The sequence below is a fragment of the Heloderma suspectum genome, chromosome 4 (assembly GCF_057233095.1).
Source record: "Heloderma suspectum isolate Gila_16-S chromosome 4, 16-S_ref, whole genome shotgun sequence".
Classification (NCBI taxonomy): Eukaryota; Metazoa; Chordata; class Lepidosauria; order Squamata; family Helodermatidae; genus Heloderma; species Heloderma suspectum.
This window is the reverse complement of record NC_139461.1, coordinates 83,512,598-83,530,950: the sequence shown is the minus strand read 5'-3', so window position 1 is coordinate 83,530,950 and position 18,353 is coordinate 83,512,598. Positions and strand designations below refer to the sequence as shown.

The window sequence follows — 18,353 nt, the reverse complement described above, 5'->3', positions numbered from 1 at the left end:
AAGACGCTTGCTCCTTGGGAGGAAAGCTATGGCACACCTAGACAGCATAGTAAGAAGCAGAGACATCACCTTGCCGACAAAGGTTCGTATAATCAAAGCTATGGTTTTCCACAGTATAGCTGTGAGAGCTGGACTATAAGGAAGGCTGAGCGCAGAAGAACTGATGCTTTTGAACTGTGGTGCTGGAGAAGACTCTTACGAGTCCCCTGGACTGCAAGGAGGTCAAATCAGTCAATCCTAAAGGAAATCAACCCTGTCTGCTCATTGGAAGGACAGATACTGAAGCTGAAGCTCCAATATTTTGGCCACCTAATGCGAAGAGAAAACTCCCTGGAAAAGACCCTGATGCTGGGAAAGATTGAAGGCAAAAGGAGAAGGGGACGGCAGAGGATGAGATGGCTAGATAGCATCACCGATGCAATGAATATGAACTTGAGCACACTCTGGGAGAGAGCGGAGGACAGGAAGGCCTGGCGTGCTATGGTCCACGGGGTCACAAAGAGTCGGACACGACTTAACTACTGAACAACAACAACAACAACAGTCTTACTATGGAGATCACATGGGAGAACATAATACTTTCTGTATAAACCTCATAGACTAGGGGAGATACATGTTCTGTAGTACTGCAGAATGTTCAAGCAGACAACATATGCATAGTGTGATGCTTGGGAAGATCAATGAATATCATTTTAATTACACAGATTCATAAAAGAAAAGCAATACAGGTTCAAATGTCTACAGATTTTAGGCAGGGCCGGCCTTAGGGGTGGGCAAGCTGGGCTGAGCTGTGCTGGGGGGCGGGGGAGGGGCAAGCTCAGCAGTAGGGGCACCAAGCTGAAATTAGTGACTGGTGTTTTTTTTAATGTACTGTCTGCAGTGAGCTAGGGTGGCAAAAAGTAAGTCTCTGTAACCTTTTTTTCAAGTCCGACAGGTTGCTTGGGTACTAACTACAAAAACAATCTTCCTTCAGTTAGCTTTAAAGTATGTTTCCTTTTCAGTTTCCACTTTATTGTCATTTGCACTAAGTAGAAATCAGTGGAACACAGGTTTACTTTGAGGCAACGTTAGAGTTCAGCTTTTTATTTATAACTTTTCTTTATTATTTTTAAAGATAAATAATGGATATTCTAAACTAAAAAAATGCTTACCAAAATATAGGAACTGCTACAAAACAAAAAATATTAGAAGTAAAACCTGCGATAGTTCTGCTGTGTTGCATAGTGCACTCCCGCTGCTCAGAATGTGCTTTTTGAGCTTTAGGTCGTGCAAACTGCAGCATAGTGGCTATGTTGTTCTTGATGGATATGATAGCAAGTGATGTGAACCTCTCATCTGCCAAGATAGATTGCAAGAATGTTTTGATGAGCTTAGATTTTGAGAAGCTACGCTTGCCACTGGCAAGTGCAACTGGAAGAGTCAGGTCCCCACAAAGCGGGGGGGGGGGGGGCTGCCTCAGTTCCTGTGCATACTATTGGCCCCTGCCCTGACCCTGCCACATTGCTCACCAGAATTCTTGGTATTTTGTTTAAAGTTTTCATAAAAAGGAGAAATGGCATATTAGAGTGTAAGTGGACACCAAATCTCAACATGTAATTTTGACATAACAGGATCTCTCCCCGGCCACGATGAAGTAAATATTTGACATCGTTGTGTACAAAACAGGTTAGATGCTAATTTGAGGCTTAAACTGCCTGTAAAATGTATCTTTGTGAGGCTGGGAGGGAGGGGCCTGCTTATTAGCTAGGCCTGCAGCCCAGGTGTAAGGGAGACTAAACCCATCACAGCAAGGTAAAATCTTTGTGTCTGGGCAGCAATAGATTGGTCAGGCAGGCTTATGGTTGGCCCTGGCCAAGCATCCCTGGTTACAGAGTTTGTTGTAAGGAACAGAGAAGGCTTTAAGGAGGCCTTAAACTCTGTGGCAGAGCAGGCGGCCTGTTCTTGGCCAGATCTATGTGGAAACACAGGCACGAGCGTTTTCAGCTTTTATCTGGCTTATCATGAAATCAGCTTCAGTCCATCAGCAGCACATGAAAGAAGAAAAGCGGAGTATTCACCACCGAAAAACCTACTTTCACAAGTCACACAAGAGCACTTTAAACTGCCTTACTTTGGGGCTGAGCGGAGTCCTACAAACTGAAGTGAATGTCATCAACTGCAGAGATGCTGCTCAGCGAATGAGAGAGGCTTGTTCCCTGCCCTGTCCATGCTCCCACTACTGGACTCTCCCTCTCCTTCCCCTCTGTATGTTCTTTAGTTTTCATGTATCACAGTAACAATACCACAAAATACCGCTGCTGCTGGCTCCTGCTAGTGGTCACCCCTCTCCTTCCCCTCTGTGAATGAAACTGCCCTATTGTGAATAGGAAAAAGAGGCTAGATAGCTCGTGTGCTGCTGTGAAGGCTTGAAACAGTGTGGCTCCCATTTTCTCAATGGGAAAAAGACACTACAGATACTCAATGGGGTAAAACAGGAAGTACACTATTCTGAAGGCTTGAAACAGTGTGGCTGTGATTTTCTCAATGGGAAAAGACACTACAGATTCTCAATGAGTAAATGCTTGTGAATGGGAAGTAGTGCCTGTGTCCAAAAACAGGGAAGGGGGGAGGGGCAGCCCCACCCCTTGACCAGGTTACTGCCAGGTCACAGCCAGGTCACAGAAATAGTCCAGGATTTAATGCGGGGATGGGGCACACTGCAGCGGAACTGCTCTAGAGTTACGTTTAAGAAAAATGCACTAAAATGATTTCTGAAAATGCGCCTTTTCCAAAGGGAGGCTGTGGCATGGCTGCAGCTTGGCAAGAGCGTCATCTGTCGCGAATGACCCTGATGTGTTCTCCCTCCACGTTAAATCGGCCATGCAGATTGGCTCGTTATCACAGACACAACCACACGCCCCACCCCCACCCCCGGGAGAAAGACTTGGAGGAGTGAGTGAATGAGTGAACACCACCTAAGGTTTCCAGGCAAGGTGTCACTGGTGGAGAATAATTTTCTGTGGCAGTTACCACATGGAAAGGCATAAGAATGGTGTGAGGCCAGCACTTAAGGGAGAAATCCTTCCTGACTGAGTAGTGAAGAAGGCCAGCACGTAACCTGAAGACCTGTGAGACTGATCCTCAAGAAGCAGAAAGAAACTCTGCCAGAATTTGGAGGAGGTACTCAGGAGAAGCACAACCCAATCCTTATTCCCTTGTCCCAGTATAAGAAAAAAATGAAGCACATCTATCATTCTGCTTAATTCCAGGGCAAGGAGGAGCTGCAGATGAGAATTCTCAGATGCCGTTTGTGCATGCAATAATTCCCGCATGTGGCACCCCATCTTTGTTCACATATGTATGGGTCCTTGTGGAAGGCAACAGCAGGGCTCCCAGCATCATACCTGCACCAGGCCCCACAAACCCTCTGGATGGCCCTGCAAAACTGACTACGGCAGGTGGGGGCACCAAAGGCACTCCTTGCCTGGGGCACTATTTAACCTAGGGCTGGCCCTGATCTTAGGCCTATGTGGCAGGAAGTGCCTGACTTCCCCCCTTTTATGAAACACCAATGATTTTAATATGAAATACGAATGCCAGTTTATACATTTCCAGATAAATGCTGGGGAATTAATGTCTAATAGGTTGAATTAAGATACAAACATTTCTGAAAACATGCCCTGTTGACAAAGCTTTTGTCTGCATTATTCAATTACAATGAATTACCTTGATGTTAAAGGTCAAAGAAACCCACTGAGTACTGCACTCATACAGTATTTTCTGTTTTGAAACTATTAGGAGTCAACTACAGTAGAGCAGCAACACAGTTTGGCAGGATTATGCATTTTTGTATTCATCCTCTAAAGTTTTGTTTAAGTATAAGAACAAAATTTATTTTTATGATCATGCTTTTTATAAAACTACGGGGCTTTCTTCTCTTAATCTTGCCATTTGTTATTTTGTCATGAATTCATGAAACAATATCTATGCTTTGGGGATCTGTGAGATAACTAAAATAATTGGGGCATGCTTTGATTTTGATCCAAGTTTTGTTGACATCAGAATAGATGCATGTACAATGCTTTGCCTTTATTAGATGTTTCTAAATAAAATTTGGTGGGGGAAGTGGCCTCAAGGAAGAAGTAAATGAACAGATTTTCTCTCCTCTTTGGTAATTTGCCATTGAGACCTACTTCTGTCAGAGGCAATACTTCTTTTTGTTCCAGCATGAAAATACTCAGCTTAGTACAAACAAGTTTACATACTGGGTAATGCTGGCTGCTTCCCCCATGCAGCTTGCTACTTGCCCACTCACCTGGTATCTTTCCAGGAGCATTAGCAAGCAGCAGAGGGCTCCACTGGTACAAATTAGTATGTGCAGTAAACTAACTCCTCCTCCCCCGTGCCACCCCCAAGGTATTGCTGTATATTTTACGATGGCCATCATGCTCAAAAGAAGGTACCAGTTGAAGGATTCAATAAATAGTGTATAATGCGAGGAGCTTAAACTTACAGGCAAAGCAGATTCATCCTTTTTAAATCTTTGATTTTTGTGCCATTCTCTGTGCTTTGGAATCACTGTGATTGATTCGGAGTACGAGACCTCAAAAGATAGCTCTTCCTTCACCGCCGGGCTGTCCTTATCGAATTCACATTCTAGACAGTTACTAGCTGAAATCAAGGGAGAGTTTACATGAATGCTGTATTCTCTGCAGATAAATAATTGAGAGAGACATAACAGCCAGCCACTGAGAAAGCAGCAGCAGCCATTCCAATTAGCAGACCTTTAAAATATCACTGTTGGCCTGCAGCGAAAGCTACCTGTAGACAGTTGCCATGATTTATCCCATCTAGGTTCTTTATTGAGCTCCTGATCCAGACACCAAGTATCTGACACTGAGGGAACTGTGGGGCACTTGATGTGGCTTTGTATGTGAACTTCACGGTCGCATCATTTTCCCTTACTGTCCTTCCCTTGATGGGTTTTAGAGGCACTTGTGCTCTGAAGCCCGGTATTGCTAGGCAAGTAAGTACTGTCAGTACTTACTGATAAGTAAGTAAGTAAGTACTCATCAGTAAGTACTGATGAAGGGAATGCCTGGAAAATACACCTCTATGTGCAAACCCCTTGAGAGCCTTGGTCTGGCACAATAATGGCACAATTATTTTACACATTTAGTACATTTACAGTGCAATCTTGTGCATGTCTACTCAAAAGTAAGTCAATGAGACTTACTCCAAGGTAATTATGTATAAGATTCCAGTCTGTGAAGAAACTGTATTTTCGTGAGGGGAAGTTTAATATGTTTATATGTCTTGTATGTAAAAGCAGGGGTGAAGATGAAGGGGTTAACAGTACAATGGAAAAATGTGTATCGGTTACTCAGGCTTATGCTAGAGGAGCAATACATTACAAACAGGTGTGTTGGTGGAGTGGCAGTTACTGTTACTGTTACGATTGAAAGGATAAATATGAAGCCAGGTTTCTGACACACACACACATATATAAAGCGTGGTCAACTTGTGACCCTCCAGATGCTTTGGCCTACAGTCCAATGATCCCTCATAACTGGCTATGCTAGGAAGGCCTGATGGGAGTTGTAGGCCAGAACTTGCCTATATATAGTATGACTGGACTGAAATTGGTACCATGTGATTTCTCCGTATATTGGAGTTAGTGGTGTCAGGATTGCCCTAGAGGAGAGAGTCCCACCTGGCATCTTCCACACAGCCTTAAAATATAAAATAAGAGGCCATGGACCAAAATCTATCCCTCATTTGTTTACAGAATCAAGCTATGGATAAGTATGTACTCACAGCTAACCACTTTCCAACCTGGTTTTTGCACAGGAATCTGGATACCGTTGGTCGTAACAGGTGACACTGGTATGGCCTCAAATGTAGGCTGGAAGACAAGTCAGCATAAAAATAATTTATCTCTGATGCAAAGTTGTGATATTAAATTTGTGTTGTTTTATTTTGTATTCTATGGTTTACCATGATGACATCTTATGTCATTTTTTCTTTTTTTCTTTCTTTGCAGTGTGCAAGGCTATGTTATGGTTTGAAATACAATTAAATTTATAGCAAAACAAAAACTGAACAAAATATAATAAGTCCATATTCAGCAGAGTATGCTTTAACTATTGGATGGGCTATAGCCACCAGTGGTATTCCAGCAAAATGTATATAATGTAGCAAAAAAAAATGGGCAGGGATGAGATGTGGTAGTAGCATAAAGTAAATAGCACTGGAGATGACTCCAGTGTGTGGGTTGTTGTTAACTCATTATGGAATCATCTGTTTCATGACTAGGTATCTATACGCTTCAAATATTTGTAAGCTGCTAATAATATTGGACATAGCAGACAGCTCAGCAGGGTCATGACTTGCGTTATTTCCTCTGCAGAGGATGCTGAAACCATGCTGAACTGCATCATCACAGCTATGCCTACCTTTACTCCTGGATTGTCATGTTATTTGTGATAGCACTGGAAATCACTAAGATAATGTCATGAAAACAGGAAATTATTATTGAACAGGACAGCAGGCAAAATATTTGTATCTGGATTCTTCTTTATGTTATGATACAACTGATGCTAAAACTGTCTTCGCTGTTGGGTTGGCTAGCACAACTTATACAGGAATTTCCAACAGGAAAAGAAAATTTCAACTGGAAGGAAAACGGTAAAAGTTTAAAAAGTTACATTCTTTTTATAGCTGTCTTCCATTTTGAAGTTGTAAAAATAAATGCCATAGTAACAAGATCTCAACTGTCAGAGCTGTATTCCAAAGTCATTGTCTAATATTTTGTCTCCCTAGATTCTAGGGAGTAGAAGGATATTATTTTACATATTCAACTAACAACAGTAAATGCATGACCTATACAGTATCTGCAGAGTTACATTGCCGCATGAGTCTAAGTTAATGAGAGTGTACAAAAACTGACCTGGGAGTAGATTAGACATTACTGAGGCTTTGGCCTCTTAGACAGAGGCAAAAAATCACTAAGCCCAAGACAGGCAAAAAAATAAAATAAATCCATTTGTTAGGAAACCATAGGTTAGATCCAGACTTAGTCATACTTAAAAGTAGGCTCATCAAATAGACTAACTAAAGACGTGTTTATTTCAATAGGCTTCTTCTAAGTAAACCTAAGTCTGTATCCAGCCTCATAAGTGCTTCTTATTAAAAATAAAATAAATCAGAAGACACATTTCCCTTCTAGCTGTTATGTTGAAAAGGATTGATCTACTTTAATTTAGATTCTCTGCCAAAAGGGAGTTTTTTCTGGCTGTAATTTTTGTAGAAAATCTTCTGTTTACCAAAATATGGGCATAAGGAAATGAGAGAGGCAAAACATTTGTTTCCCAAAGATGTTCCCCAAATTTGGGCATATGTTTTAGCAGTTATGGGTTCAGTGCATCAAATCCTCTGATGAAGCCATATTGCAAGGTCAGATAGATGCCTCTATTACAAAATATACATACACTGTATCCAAAGGTATTTCTAAGGAAATGTTACAACCATGAGAATCCTGTTGTTTCTGTTACTAATCACCATTGTTATGTAACCCTTTTTAGTGCCTAAAAAACAAACACATAATATTCCTAGAAGATAGAATATATAAAGCTAGGCAAGTTGCTACAGCACTTGTTCTTGTGTATATATCAGATTCTCCATTATGTCCTTCTACTGGGTGAAAGGAGCCACCAAGTCCTATCCCCCTGGTCAGATGCCCAATCCAACAGTCAGCCAGTTTTGAGCGCCTGTACCTGCTGTTGGGCACCCAAAACAGGATTGGGATTCTGTTGGCATACCGCCCACCCCGCTGCCCAACAGTCTCCCTGCCTGAGCTGACTGAGGTGGTTTCGAGCATGATGTTGAGGACCCCAAAGCTTATGGTCTTGTGGGACTTTGTCAGGAGCGGCTCAGGATTTCATGGCCACCATATCAACCATGGGCCTGTCTCAAATAATATCTTACCCAACACATGTGGCAGGACATACTTTGGACCTGGTTTTCTGTGCTGGTTTGGGAGAAAATGATCTGCGGGTGGGGGAGCCAGTAGTGACTCCTTGGCACGGACAGATCATTATCTGATCAGTTTTGACTCTCAGACCAGCTGTAACCTCCGTAGGAGCAGGGGACCAAATTTGATGGTCCGCCCCCAGAGACTGATGAACCCAGTCTCTTTTTAAGGTCTCTTGGGGATTTTTGAGGTCTCTTGGGGATTTTCCTGCAGGCTTAGCCAGCAGTCCTGCCGAGGTCCTGGTCACCACTTGGAATGAGGAGATGACCTGGGCGATTGATATGATCGCTCCCAAACGTCCTTGACCTAGTCGTAGAACCATGTCAGCTCCTTGGTATTCTAAGGAGCTGAGGGTAATAAAATGACTGTGTTGACGATTAGAGTGCAAATGGTGGAAGACTCGGAATGAATACGATCGAACACAGGTAAGAATCCACTTGTGATCTTATTCTGTGGCGGTGATGGTGGTGGAGAAATCTGCTCAGTCATGTCCAGCAGAGCTCTTTTGTGTGGTTAAAGGCCTCTTGGGTGTAACGTAGGCCTTGGAACACAAGAACTCGACCCTCAAAGGCCCACTGTGAACAATTTGACAGACACCTTGCAGATAAAATTGCTTGTATTCATATAGACTTGGATGCCATTGTTTTGACAGAGTCTGATATGGACGGGACTCTTGCACCATCTAGTCATGTTATGGACCCCTTTCAGCTTGTGCAACCTGAGGATATAGACAAACTGCTTGGAGGACTGAGGCCTACTTTAGATCCTTGCCCATCCTGGCTTGTGAAATCTGCCAGAGCTGGGCTGGATATCTGGACCTCGGAGGTGGTAAATGCCTCCTTGAGGGATGGCAAGGTCCCTGCAGCTTTGAAAGATGCTGTGGTGAGGCCCTTGCTGAAGAAACCAAATTTAGATCCCATTATTCCAGATAATTACCGCCCTGTGTCAAATTTGCCATTCTTGGGCAAGGTGCTGGAGCGTGTGGTGGCCTCACAACTCCAAGCAGTTTTGGATGAAACTGATGATTTAGAACCATTCTAATCAGGTTTCAGGCCTGGTTGTGGGACAGAAACAGTCTTGGTCACCCTGGTTGATGACTTATGCCGGGGAATGGATGGGGGGGAGTGCAACCCTGTTGGTTCTTCTGGACCTCTCAGCGGCTTTCAATACCATCGACCATGGCATCCTTTTGGATCGTTTATCTGGTTTGGGTTTGGGAGGCACAGTTTTAAAGTGGTTCCAGTCCTTTCTGGAGGAGTGGTCTCAGAAGGTGGTGCTGGGGTTTTTGGTTCCACCCCATGGCCATTAGCCAGTGGGGTGCTGCAAAATTCTGTCTTGTCCCCCATGCTTTTTAACATCTACATGAAACTTCTGGGGGAAATCATCAGGAGATTTGGGCTGAAATGTCACCAGTATGCGGATGATACTCAGCTCTACCTCTCATTTCCATCTGCACATCCCAGAGAGGCTGTGGAACCAGGGTCTGGAGGCTGTTTTGGGATGGATGAGGGTGAACAAGCTGAAACCTAATCCAGACAAGACGGAGGTATTGTGGGTTGGGAAACCAACTACTTCGGATGGAGGTTTACAATTGGTCTTAGATGAGATTCCACTCCCCCTGAAAGACCAAGTGCGCAGTCTCGGAGTCCTCCTGGACTCTGAGCTAACTGAGGAAGCCCAGGTGCTTTTTACCAGCTTAGGCTGGTATACCAACTGCGGCCCTATCTGGAGAGGATGGACCTTGCCTCAGTTATCCATCCACTAGTCACGTCCAGGCTGGACTACTGTAATGCTCTATACATGGGGCTGCCTTTGAAGACAGTTCAGAAACTCCAGTTTGTGCAGAATGTGGCCGCCTGAGTATTGGTGGGGCTGAGGTGATTCGATCACATAACGCCTATACTGCACCAGCTGCACTGGTTACCGGTGCTTTTCTGAGTCCAATTCAAAGTGCTGGTTTTGACCTTTAAAGCCTTAAATGGTTTGGGACCCAGTTATTTGAAGGACTGCCTACACCCATATCAGCCTGCCCACACTTTAAGGTCAAAAACAGAGGCCCTTCCCATTTGCCTACCCATGAGAGGAGTCAGGTGGGTGATCACATGTGAGAGGGCCTTCTCTGCAGTGGCCTCACACCTTTGGAACAAGCTGCCATCAGAGGTCTGCCATGCTCCATCATTGCAGACTTTTAAGAAGGCCTTGAAAACATATTATTTTACCTTGGCCTTCTTTTGATATGACTGCTATTGTTGCTGTTACTGCTGTTAACACTGATGCTGGTTTTATTGTTGGCTTTTATTGTTGCATTTGTTGTTTTTATTGCTTTTATGTTTTTATTACTTTTAATACTTTAACTGTTTTTATGTATTTTTTTTGCTGAAAGCTGCCTTGGGAGGGCTTCTGCCCTGAAAGGCAGCCAAGAAATATTTTAAATAAATAAATAAACTATCTGAAGAAATTAATTTCATAATTTAATTTCAGTTAGATAAATCTCGGCAATCCCCCACCCCAAGTTTGTTGTCCTTATGGATGCAAAGATATGCTTGAATGCATAGGCAATACCAAGTCACTTCTCTGAAGCTTACAAGGGGACTCAGATTTTCAGTGGTCAAAAGAGAGACTTTTGTGACACTGTCCATCCTCATGAAAAGCAGAAGCAGAATTTGCATAATGAAGGAAAATGCGTATTTGCTTAACTTGCAACTGTATATAGGTTGGAGAATTCAGCTTTTTCAGCACCATATGGTACATTTTCTTAATGTTCTGGTGCATACCTGTATGCCCAGAAGCTCTTTTAAACTGAAACCCTCAGTGAGTAACCACAATAATAAAAGTACACTTCAAATATTTCCAAAGCGCTAAATATTCTACTTACAGAAGCGTCGTTGATGCCAAATATCTCGCGGACATCTCTGACTGTGTGCTTATTCTTCTTTCTCAGAGTTTGAGTGTAAGTGTTATATCTCTTTTGTACTGCAGCTGCTTGAGTTCGGGTCAGGGTGGACAGTAATGCTTCTCCATCCTCCTCTTCCGATCCTGATATTAATGTAGACAGACCTACATCTTGCAACCATTCAGCTTCCAGGTCCCCTTCTGTGGAAGAGTAGGAGCGTGTTGATAAGGAATGGAAAATGGGGGTGGCACTGCAAAATTCCTTGACTAGTCTTGCTCTTCAGAACACCAGACTTTCAATTTGTATTAGGGAATTGACAAATGCAATCTGAAACAAAATGCTGCAGTGTGGAGTGCTCCTGTTCAGTGTCCCATCACCCACTGTTGCCCTTTTCTTACCATTCCCCCTTCCCACATTTTTCTCCTCCCCCACCCTGCAACAGCTAGTCAGCATTCCATGAACACTCAGCATGCTCAGTCCTCATCAAGCTATTTGGGGGTTTTCTCCCTTAGGATTCCCCTCCCCCCTAAAGTTTTGTAATACTTCTGAAAACCTAGTTGTTTACCTGAGCCTGACAATACCTCCCTCCTTGTGCAGAGATGATTTTAACTACATAGGTATCCACACTTTGAGAATGAGTTCCCTATCAGTATTATAGGATTTGCAAATGGGTAAGGGACACCCTTCAGTGGGCTTTGGGAGTCTTGAGTGAGTGGGAGAGCAGTGGATGTTAGGGATAATACAGTGTAGTGGATGTTGCAGAACAAATCTGGAAGTCAGAGAAAGAGGGGAGGGCTCACAGTTTTGAGGTATCTAATTCCAGAATGCTATGGAGCTGGGATTTTCAGAAACAAGGAAAAGCAGTCTGTAGAACAATATTGATTTCAAATAAGAGACATTTGCCCATCTGATGTACATCTGTGTCAATGTATGGAAAACAAGTTGTTTCAACTTACAGCCGACAATTTTTTATTGTCACCCGTTTCCTAAAACAGGCATCTGTTCTGTGAGAAAGAAAGAAGGGGGTATTCAAAACCATTAATCACTTAAGTGGACTAAGTTAGCTTTATGGTAACAATAAATCTGCTGAAGGTGCTAGTGTATGTGACACTACATACACATGTACACATACACACACATCCCTGTCAGAAGGCAATGTGTGTTTGTTGGCTAAAATTGTTGAGATGCCTCACAAGAAAAGAAACACACTCCTCCCCTCTCTGAAATGGAAAACAAAATCTGTCATCTCCTTATAGGCAAAAGTGTTAGTCATTGACTTTGTTGTTCTTAATAGCATTCTTAACATATTCAGCACCCTTTGCTAATGGTAGCAGAACCTAGACTGTTTCTAAATGTTTTCATTAAACTACAGGGCCAGCTTAAACATAGAAGTAAACTCAGTGGCTGCCTAGAGTACCAAAATTCCAAGGGTGCCTGATTCAGCTACGTAAATGTCTTAGGGAGATAGCTGCTGCTGCTGCTGCCTATACTGCTAGAAGACCAGTTGCTGGGGAACATGCATGAGAGAGTGCTGTTGTGCACATGTCCTGCTTGAGCCTTTCCCATGGTCATTTGGTTGGCCACTATGGGAACAGAATGCTAGGATCAATGGTCCTTTGGAATGGTCTAGCAGGGCTCTTCATATGTTCTTAAGAGATGCACAGGAGTATGTAAACAGGTCTTGTATTTCAGGGCCAGGGCCGGCCCTACCTTTAGGCAGAGTGAGGCAACCACCTCAGGCACAAGATGCTGGGGGGCCTCCCAGATGTTCCTCATGAATTCTCCACCTGTTTCCGTCTGTTGGAGAAAATAACTATAATATGCCACATAGCTTGTCCTGGGCCCCTAAAGTAGACTGCTGTCTTAGGTGTGGTGAAGGATGATATCCCATCACCAGTGTTAAAAAGTAAGATGCAACTGCCAGCCCGGTCAGCTTCCATATGTAGACTGAGGAGAGAGTACCATCTTATCCTTTGCCTCAGGCAGCAAAAGGTTCTGAGCCAACCCTGTTCAGAGGATACAATTGGGAGACGTTTGATCTGCATGCTGTGTCTCTAGACACAGTAAAGGGGAGAAAGTAAAGAAGTGACAGACATCAAAAAGGGAAATGAGAAATACTGTCCCAGCTGATTCCTAGACTGCCTGGAAAACTTTGGACTGGTCCTGAAGACAAAGAGGCAGAAAATTAAATTGCCATTCCTGGCTAGAAAGAAAATGGGGTTTTACTTTCCCCCAGCTCTGGAAGAATGCGTCCTCATGATTTTTATCGACACAGTCTGAACACAGCAGTGTGGCCAATTCATTGATTCAACCCCTGAGGCTAATTAAACTGTATGCATTTTCTGAAACTATTTGGAGGACCACAACTGGGACTGATAATTCATTCTCCTGCCTCCGAAGCAATATTTAACCTCCACGTCTCCTCAGTGGCACTTTCACATATTCTTTTCTATGCAATAAATAAAAGATCTCTGTTTGGGATACATTTAGAGAAGCTCAGCACAATCTAGCCAAAGTTAAGCACTTTAAGACTGTAGTGCTAAACATATTAACTAAGAAGTAAGTTCTTCTAACTCTGGGCTTTTGACTAAATATGTTTAGGCATAGCTGCCAGTCTCGCTGATTTTAGTGGGAAAATTAAACATGTGTTTATTTCCAGAGGTTTTAATTAGACCTAAATGTGTTCTATGTGTACAGCATTATTTTTAAATCAGTGGGACTTAAAAACTTGACCTTATATATGCCCAATATACGCACAATTGCATTAATTTTTTTGTGGCTAAATCTACCAAAACATTATCTTAAATGGATAAATTTACCCAAAGATATAGCTAGATGCAGTTGAATTTACCCAAAGATGTAGTTTATCTAGTGTAAAGTACAGCCCAGAAAGTTAAGAACAATCTACCATTTCTAGATTGTATCCAGTACTTTGGGAAAATTAGACATTTCTAACCATGAGTTTCTGGAGGAATGTGCAGTTCAAAGACCTCATGATTGAATCTCAAAGAAAGTGTTCATTTAAAGTCCAATGTTTACTTAAAGACTGCTTCAAAAGTCCTAAAATGAGGGATATCAAACAGCCCATCAAGGTAACATTTCAAAAGACTTCCTTGTATCAGTGTTATTAGGGTAGCCAGGTGCAAAAGGTGACAGGATTTCTGCACCTTTAATAGTTGTGTAGAAGCTACACCTCCTCTGCACAGCTATTAAAGGTACAGGAGCCCAGTCCTCTTTTGCATCTGGCCCAACCATAGAGTAAGCATCAAGAGACAGGTTAGAACGCCAAAGAAAATGGGAAATATCTAAAGTAAAACATGTGTAAAGATGTGGAAGGAAGTGTGCATGCTCACCATCAGGAGGCTTGACTTCTAAGAGGGGTTGTTCATCTTGCCTATCTTCAGTGCTCTCTTTGATATTTTCTACCTCACACCAGAAATCTTCCATGGAAGTGCTATCAACAGAAGCCTGGGAATTGGAGCGGCTGTACACAGGAGAACACAACGATTCATTGGAGAGCATTCTGCTAATTCTTTGGCATCGAGGGATGGATTTTCTGGAGGAAGGTAAGAATTATACAAAGAATAAATAAATTATCTAAACTTTTGGTCCTACTGGTCACGTTTTGAGTATTTTCACTCACCATTAGGCAAGATTATCCTCAAAGAGGATGACTCCAGTGCTATGTTTGTGCCTTATATATGCATCAAGCACATGATAAGGTGAGGCTCACATAGTGAGCAGGTGTCAAAATCTGGAGCTTCTTACATCCATTCATTTCCTATATGACCATCAACCAGAAAGATGCCTTCCTGCTTGTTTGCTGTTTCACTACACATGGCACCACATCAGTTTCTGTATTCATTTCTACCCATGGTTCAACAGTTAAGACTACAAATTATTTGGGGCAGGTAACCATTAAATAAGTATCTTTAAATTATTGTTTTATAGTCTAGATGACTATAAAACAATAATAGTAATAAATGTCTATGGCAAGGAAAACACAATACAGTAAGGAGAGCAGAAAAAAACTCTACTAAGGGAGCCATCCTATCCAGATAGGCGGCCACCTCTGAACTCCGAGGCGACCGCCTATCCAAAGCAGGGCAGGAGAAGCACAGAGGGGATCGTTCCCTCCATGCTGTCCTGCTCTGCTTCTTAGGCTAGGCAGCCGATTATGGCCGTCTAGCTGCAGAAGGGCTGTGCGGGGGAGGAGGCTGCCCGGAACACCCTCAGACACGCCCCTTTTCAGCCACTCCACGCTCCTCTTGTGAGCGTGGAGGATGGGGCTGTTCCGCGCTGCCTCCAAGGCAGCGCAGAAGTGGCAGGAGGTCGGTTTTCCAGGAACTGACCTCAGAGCGTTGGCTCCGAGGTCAGTTCCCAGAAAAATAACATATCCTATGGCTGTCTAGCCGCTGCCTAGCAGCTATAGGATTGCTCCCTAAATTTCTGAAAATCCATTATCTTTTCCAGTAATGCTACATAATGGATTGCAAAGTTTTTAATAATCAGAAGATGAGCTGGATAATGGACACATTAATGTTATGTTGCATTATAGTTATGTTTTCACTGCATGATAAGAAATTGCCAGCCTTTCAATTAATGCTTCCCACTTGGCTATACAAGGCTCAGCTCTAAGTAGAGAAATCAAACAATCAAGGAAAAAACAAAATGATAAATCCAGTTGTGCACATGGCCAGTATTTATAAAAGTCAATGCAAAACAACTATCCCACATATCTTTGTGATTTACATATGTACAGTACAGAAAGTACCTTTGCCATCAATCAAACAATAAGGGAACAATTCAGCCTTTTAAAACAGATGAAAATATTTTGAAAGAGAGGAGAAAATGTATTATTCTGTTCTATGGAATACAGTAAAATGGCTATATCCACTGTTTCTACTAATTCTTTGAAGGAATACAAGTGCTTTTGTGTGTGTTTTATATATCCTAGGATGCTTATTATTTTAAAAAGGATAAGGCATAATCAAGATAATGCAAGGGACGTCTAAATGATTAAAACTAATGAAGTGAAGTTTATTCAGACTGCTTACTGGGGATGCAGGAACAAAGCAAGAGACTTAAATTCTTAAGGCTATGTTTACACCAGACTATTTGTTTTGGTAAATGGTAAATTCCTGGTAAATTCCTATGTAATTACTTGCACGGGTACAGTTCACATCTGTGAAGATCACAATTTTTGACACAGGAGGCTGCATGTAGGTCTGTTTCAATGTGAGGTAGGAAGGCCCTATAGAAGTAGGTAGAGCTGGAAATATTACTAGAGGAAAAGAAAAGCAACCATGGATGTGAGAACCACAAGCTGATAGAGCCAGCCAAAATTGGGGTCCAGGGGCAGAGCAAGACATGGAAGGAAAACCACAATGGGGTTCCATGGAGGCCATGCAGACCTTGGACTGAATAAGTTTCCCAACCTGGGTTAAAAGTAGTGCTGTGCTGAAAATTTCTCCCACTTTTTTTTTTTTTTACCATTCTCATTCAATTTGATAGAAGAGAAATTGCTTTCGAAAAGAAATTCAATACTGGAGAAAGTTTGGAGACATTCTCAAGGGTTGGGTTTGGGTTTCTTGGGCTTACCTTACTTAGGAGGTGGCCGAGGAGTTAGCACAAGTGTCCTGTCTTTCATTGTACAATCATCTCTTTGGCAGCCTGTAGCCTCCTCAGCTCCCTCCACTTCAACTGAAGCCCAGTGGAAGGCATTATGAGGTAATTCCTCCCTTAGGGCTTTTGCAGATCAGGAAGTACAGGCAATCTGGGAGCCTGACTGTGATTAGGTAAACTCAAAAACACCACCAAAAGAAATTCAACATAAATTATAGACTGTCCTGAGAATGAGGCAGAACAATGGAAGCCCCTTTCATGAGGGAAGAAAACTTTCTGGAAATTGGAGGACAGATTTCGGCAAAGCACTAATTCCACCTCATCCACTGGAGGAGGGCTAATGTTGTCCCTGTCTTCAAAAAGGGCAAAAGGAGAAACCGAGAACTACAGACCAGTCAGTCTGACATCAGTCCCTGGGAAAATTCTGGAGCAGATTATAAAGCAATCCATCTGTAAGCACCTTGAAAACCATGCAATGATTATGCGAAGCCCACATGGATTTGTCAAGAACAAGTCCTGCCAGACAAATCTGATCTCATTTTTTGATCAGGTAACCTCCCTTGTGGACTGTGGGAATGCTATGGACATCATATACTTCGACTTCAGCAAAGCTTTCGACAAAGTGCCCCATGATATCCTGATGAGTAAACTAGCTCAAAGTGGGCTAGATGAAACAACGATCTGGTGGATCCACAGTTGGCTACGGAATCGGACTCAAAGAGTGCTTACCAATGGGATCTTCTCAAACTGGGGGGAGGTAATGAGCAGGGTACCGCAGGGCTCAGTCCTGGGCCCAGTGCTCTTCAACATTTGTATTCATGACTTGGAGGAGGAGGTGCAGGGAATGCTGATCAAATGTGCAGATGACATGAAAGTGGGTGGGATAGCTAATATCCTGGAAGACAGAAACAAAATTCAAAGTGATCTTGATGGGCTAGAGCACTGGGCAGAAAACAACAGAATGAAATTTAATAGGGATAAATGCCAAGTTCTGCACCTAGGAAAAAGAAACCAAAAGCACAGTTACAAGATGGGCAATACTTGGCTCAACAATACTACAAGCTAGAAGGATCTTGGAATTGTTGTCGATCACAATCTGAATATGAGCCAACAATGTGATGTGGCTGGAAAAAAGGGAGATGCTATTTGGGGCTGCATTAATAGAAGTGTAGCTTCCAAATCCCGGGAAGTACTAGTTCCCCCTAGTCAGCATTGGTTAGGCCTCATCTGGAGTACTGTGTCCAGTTCTGGGCACCACACTTCAAGAAGGATGCAGACAAACTGGAGAGGGTTCAGAGGAGGGCAACGAAGATGATCAGGGGACTGGAAACAATGCCCTATGAGGAGAGACTGAAAGAACTGGGCCTGTTTAGCCTGGAGAAGAGAAGACTGAGGGGAGATATGATAGCGCTCCTCAAGTACTTGAAAGGTTGTCACAGAGAGGAAGGCCAGGCTCTCTTCTTGATCATCCCAGAGTGCAGGGCACGGAATAATGGACTCAAGTTGCAGGAAGCCAGGTTCTGACTGAACATCAGGAAAAACTTCCTGACTGTTAGAGCAATACGACGATGGAACCAATTACCAAGGGAGGTAGTGGGCTTTCCCACACTGGAGGCATTCAAGAAGAAGCTGGACAGCCATCTGTCAGGGATGCTCTGACCTGGATTCCTGCATTGAGCAGGGGGTTGGACTCTATGGTCTTGTAGGCCCCTTCCAGCCCTGCTATTCTATGATTCTATGACAACACTCCCCACCCCATACACACCTGCATTAAGGTGGATGTAAAATGGGGGCCTGCCAACACAGTTGATGCTGTTGCAACAC

At 43.0% G+C, this 18,353-nt stretch overlaps 1 protein-coding gene across 2 annotated transcripts in view; it reads right to left on the bottom strand.

Annotated features, from left to right (window-relative positions):
* The window catches only part of ARHGAP28 (Rho GTPase activating protein 28), a 106,002-nt gene that overhangs the window by 27,154 nt on the left and 60,495 nt on the right, over nt 1–18,353 (bottom strand). For both annotated transcript variants that reach the window (XM_084849820.1, XM_084849821.1), the window contains exons 2-5: nt 14,258–14,460; nt 10,887–11,104; nt 5,797–5,884; nt 4,493–4,650 (exon numbers count right to left, since the gene is read on the bottom strand). In XM_084849820.1, coding sequence (XP_084705946.1) covers nt 4,493–4,650; nt 5,797–5,884; nt 10,887–11,104; nt 14,258–14,460 — 667 coding nt within the window. The remainder of the gene's footprint in view (nt 1–4,492; nt 4,651–5,796; nt 5,885–10,886; nt 11,105–14,257; nt 14,461–18,353) is intronic.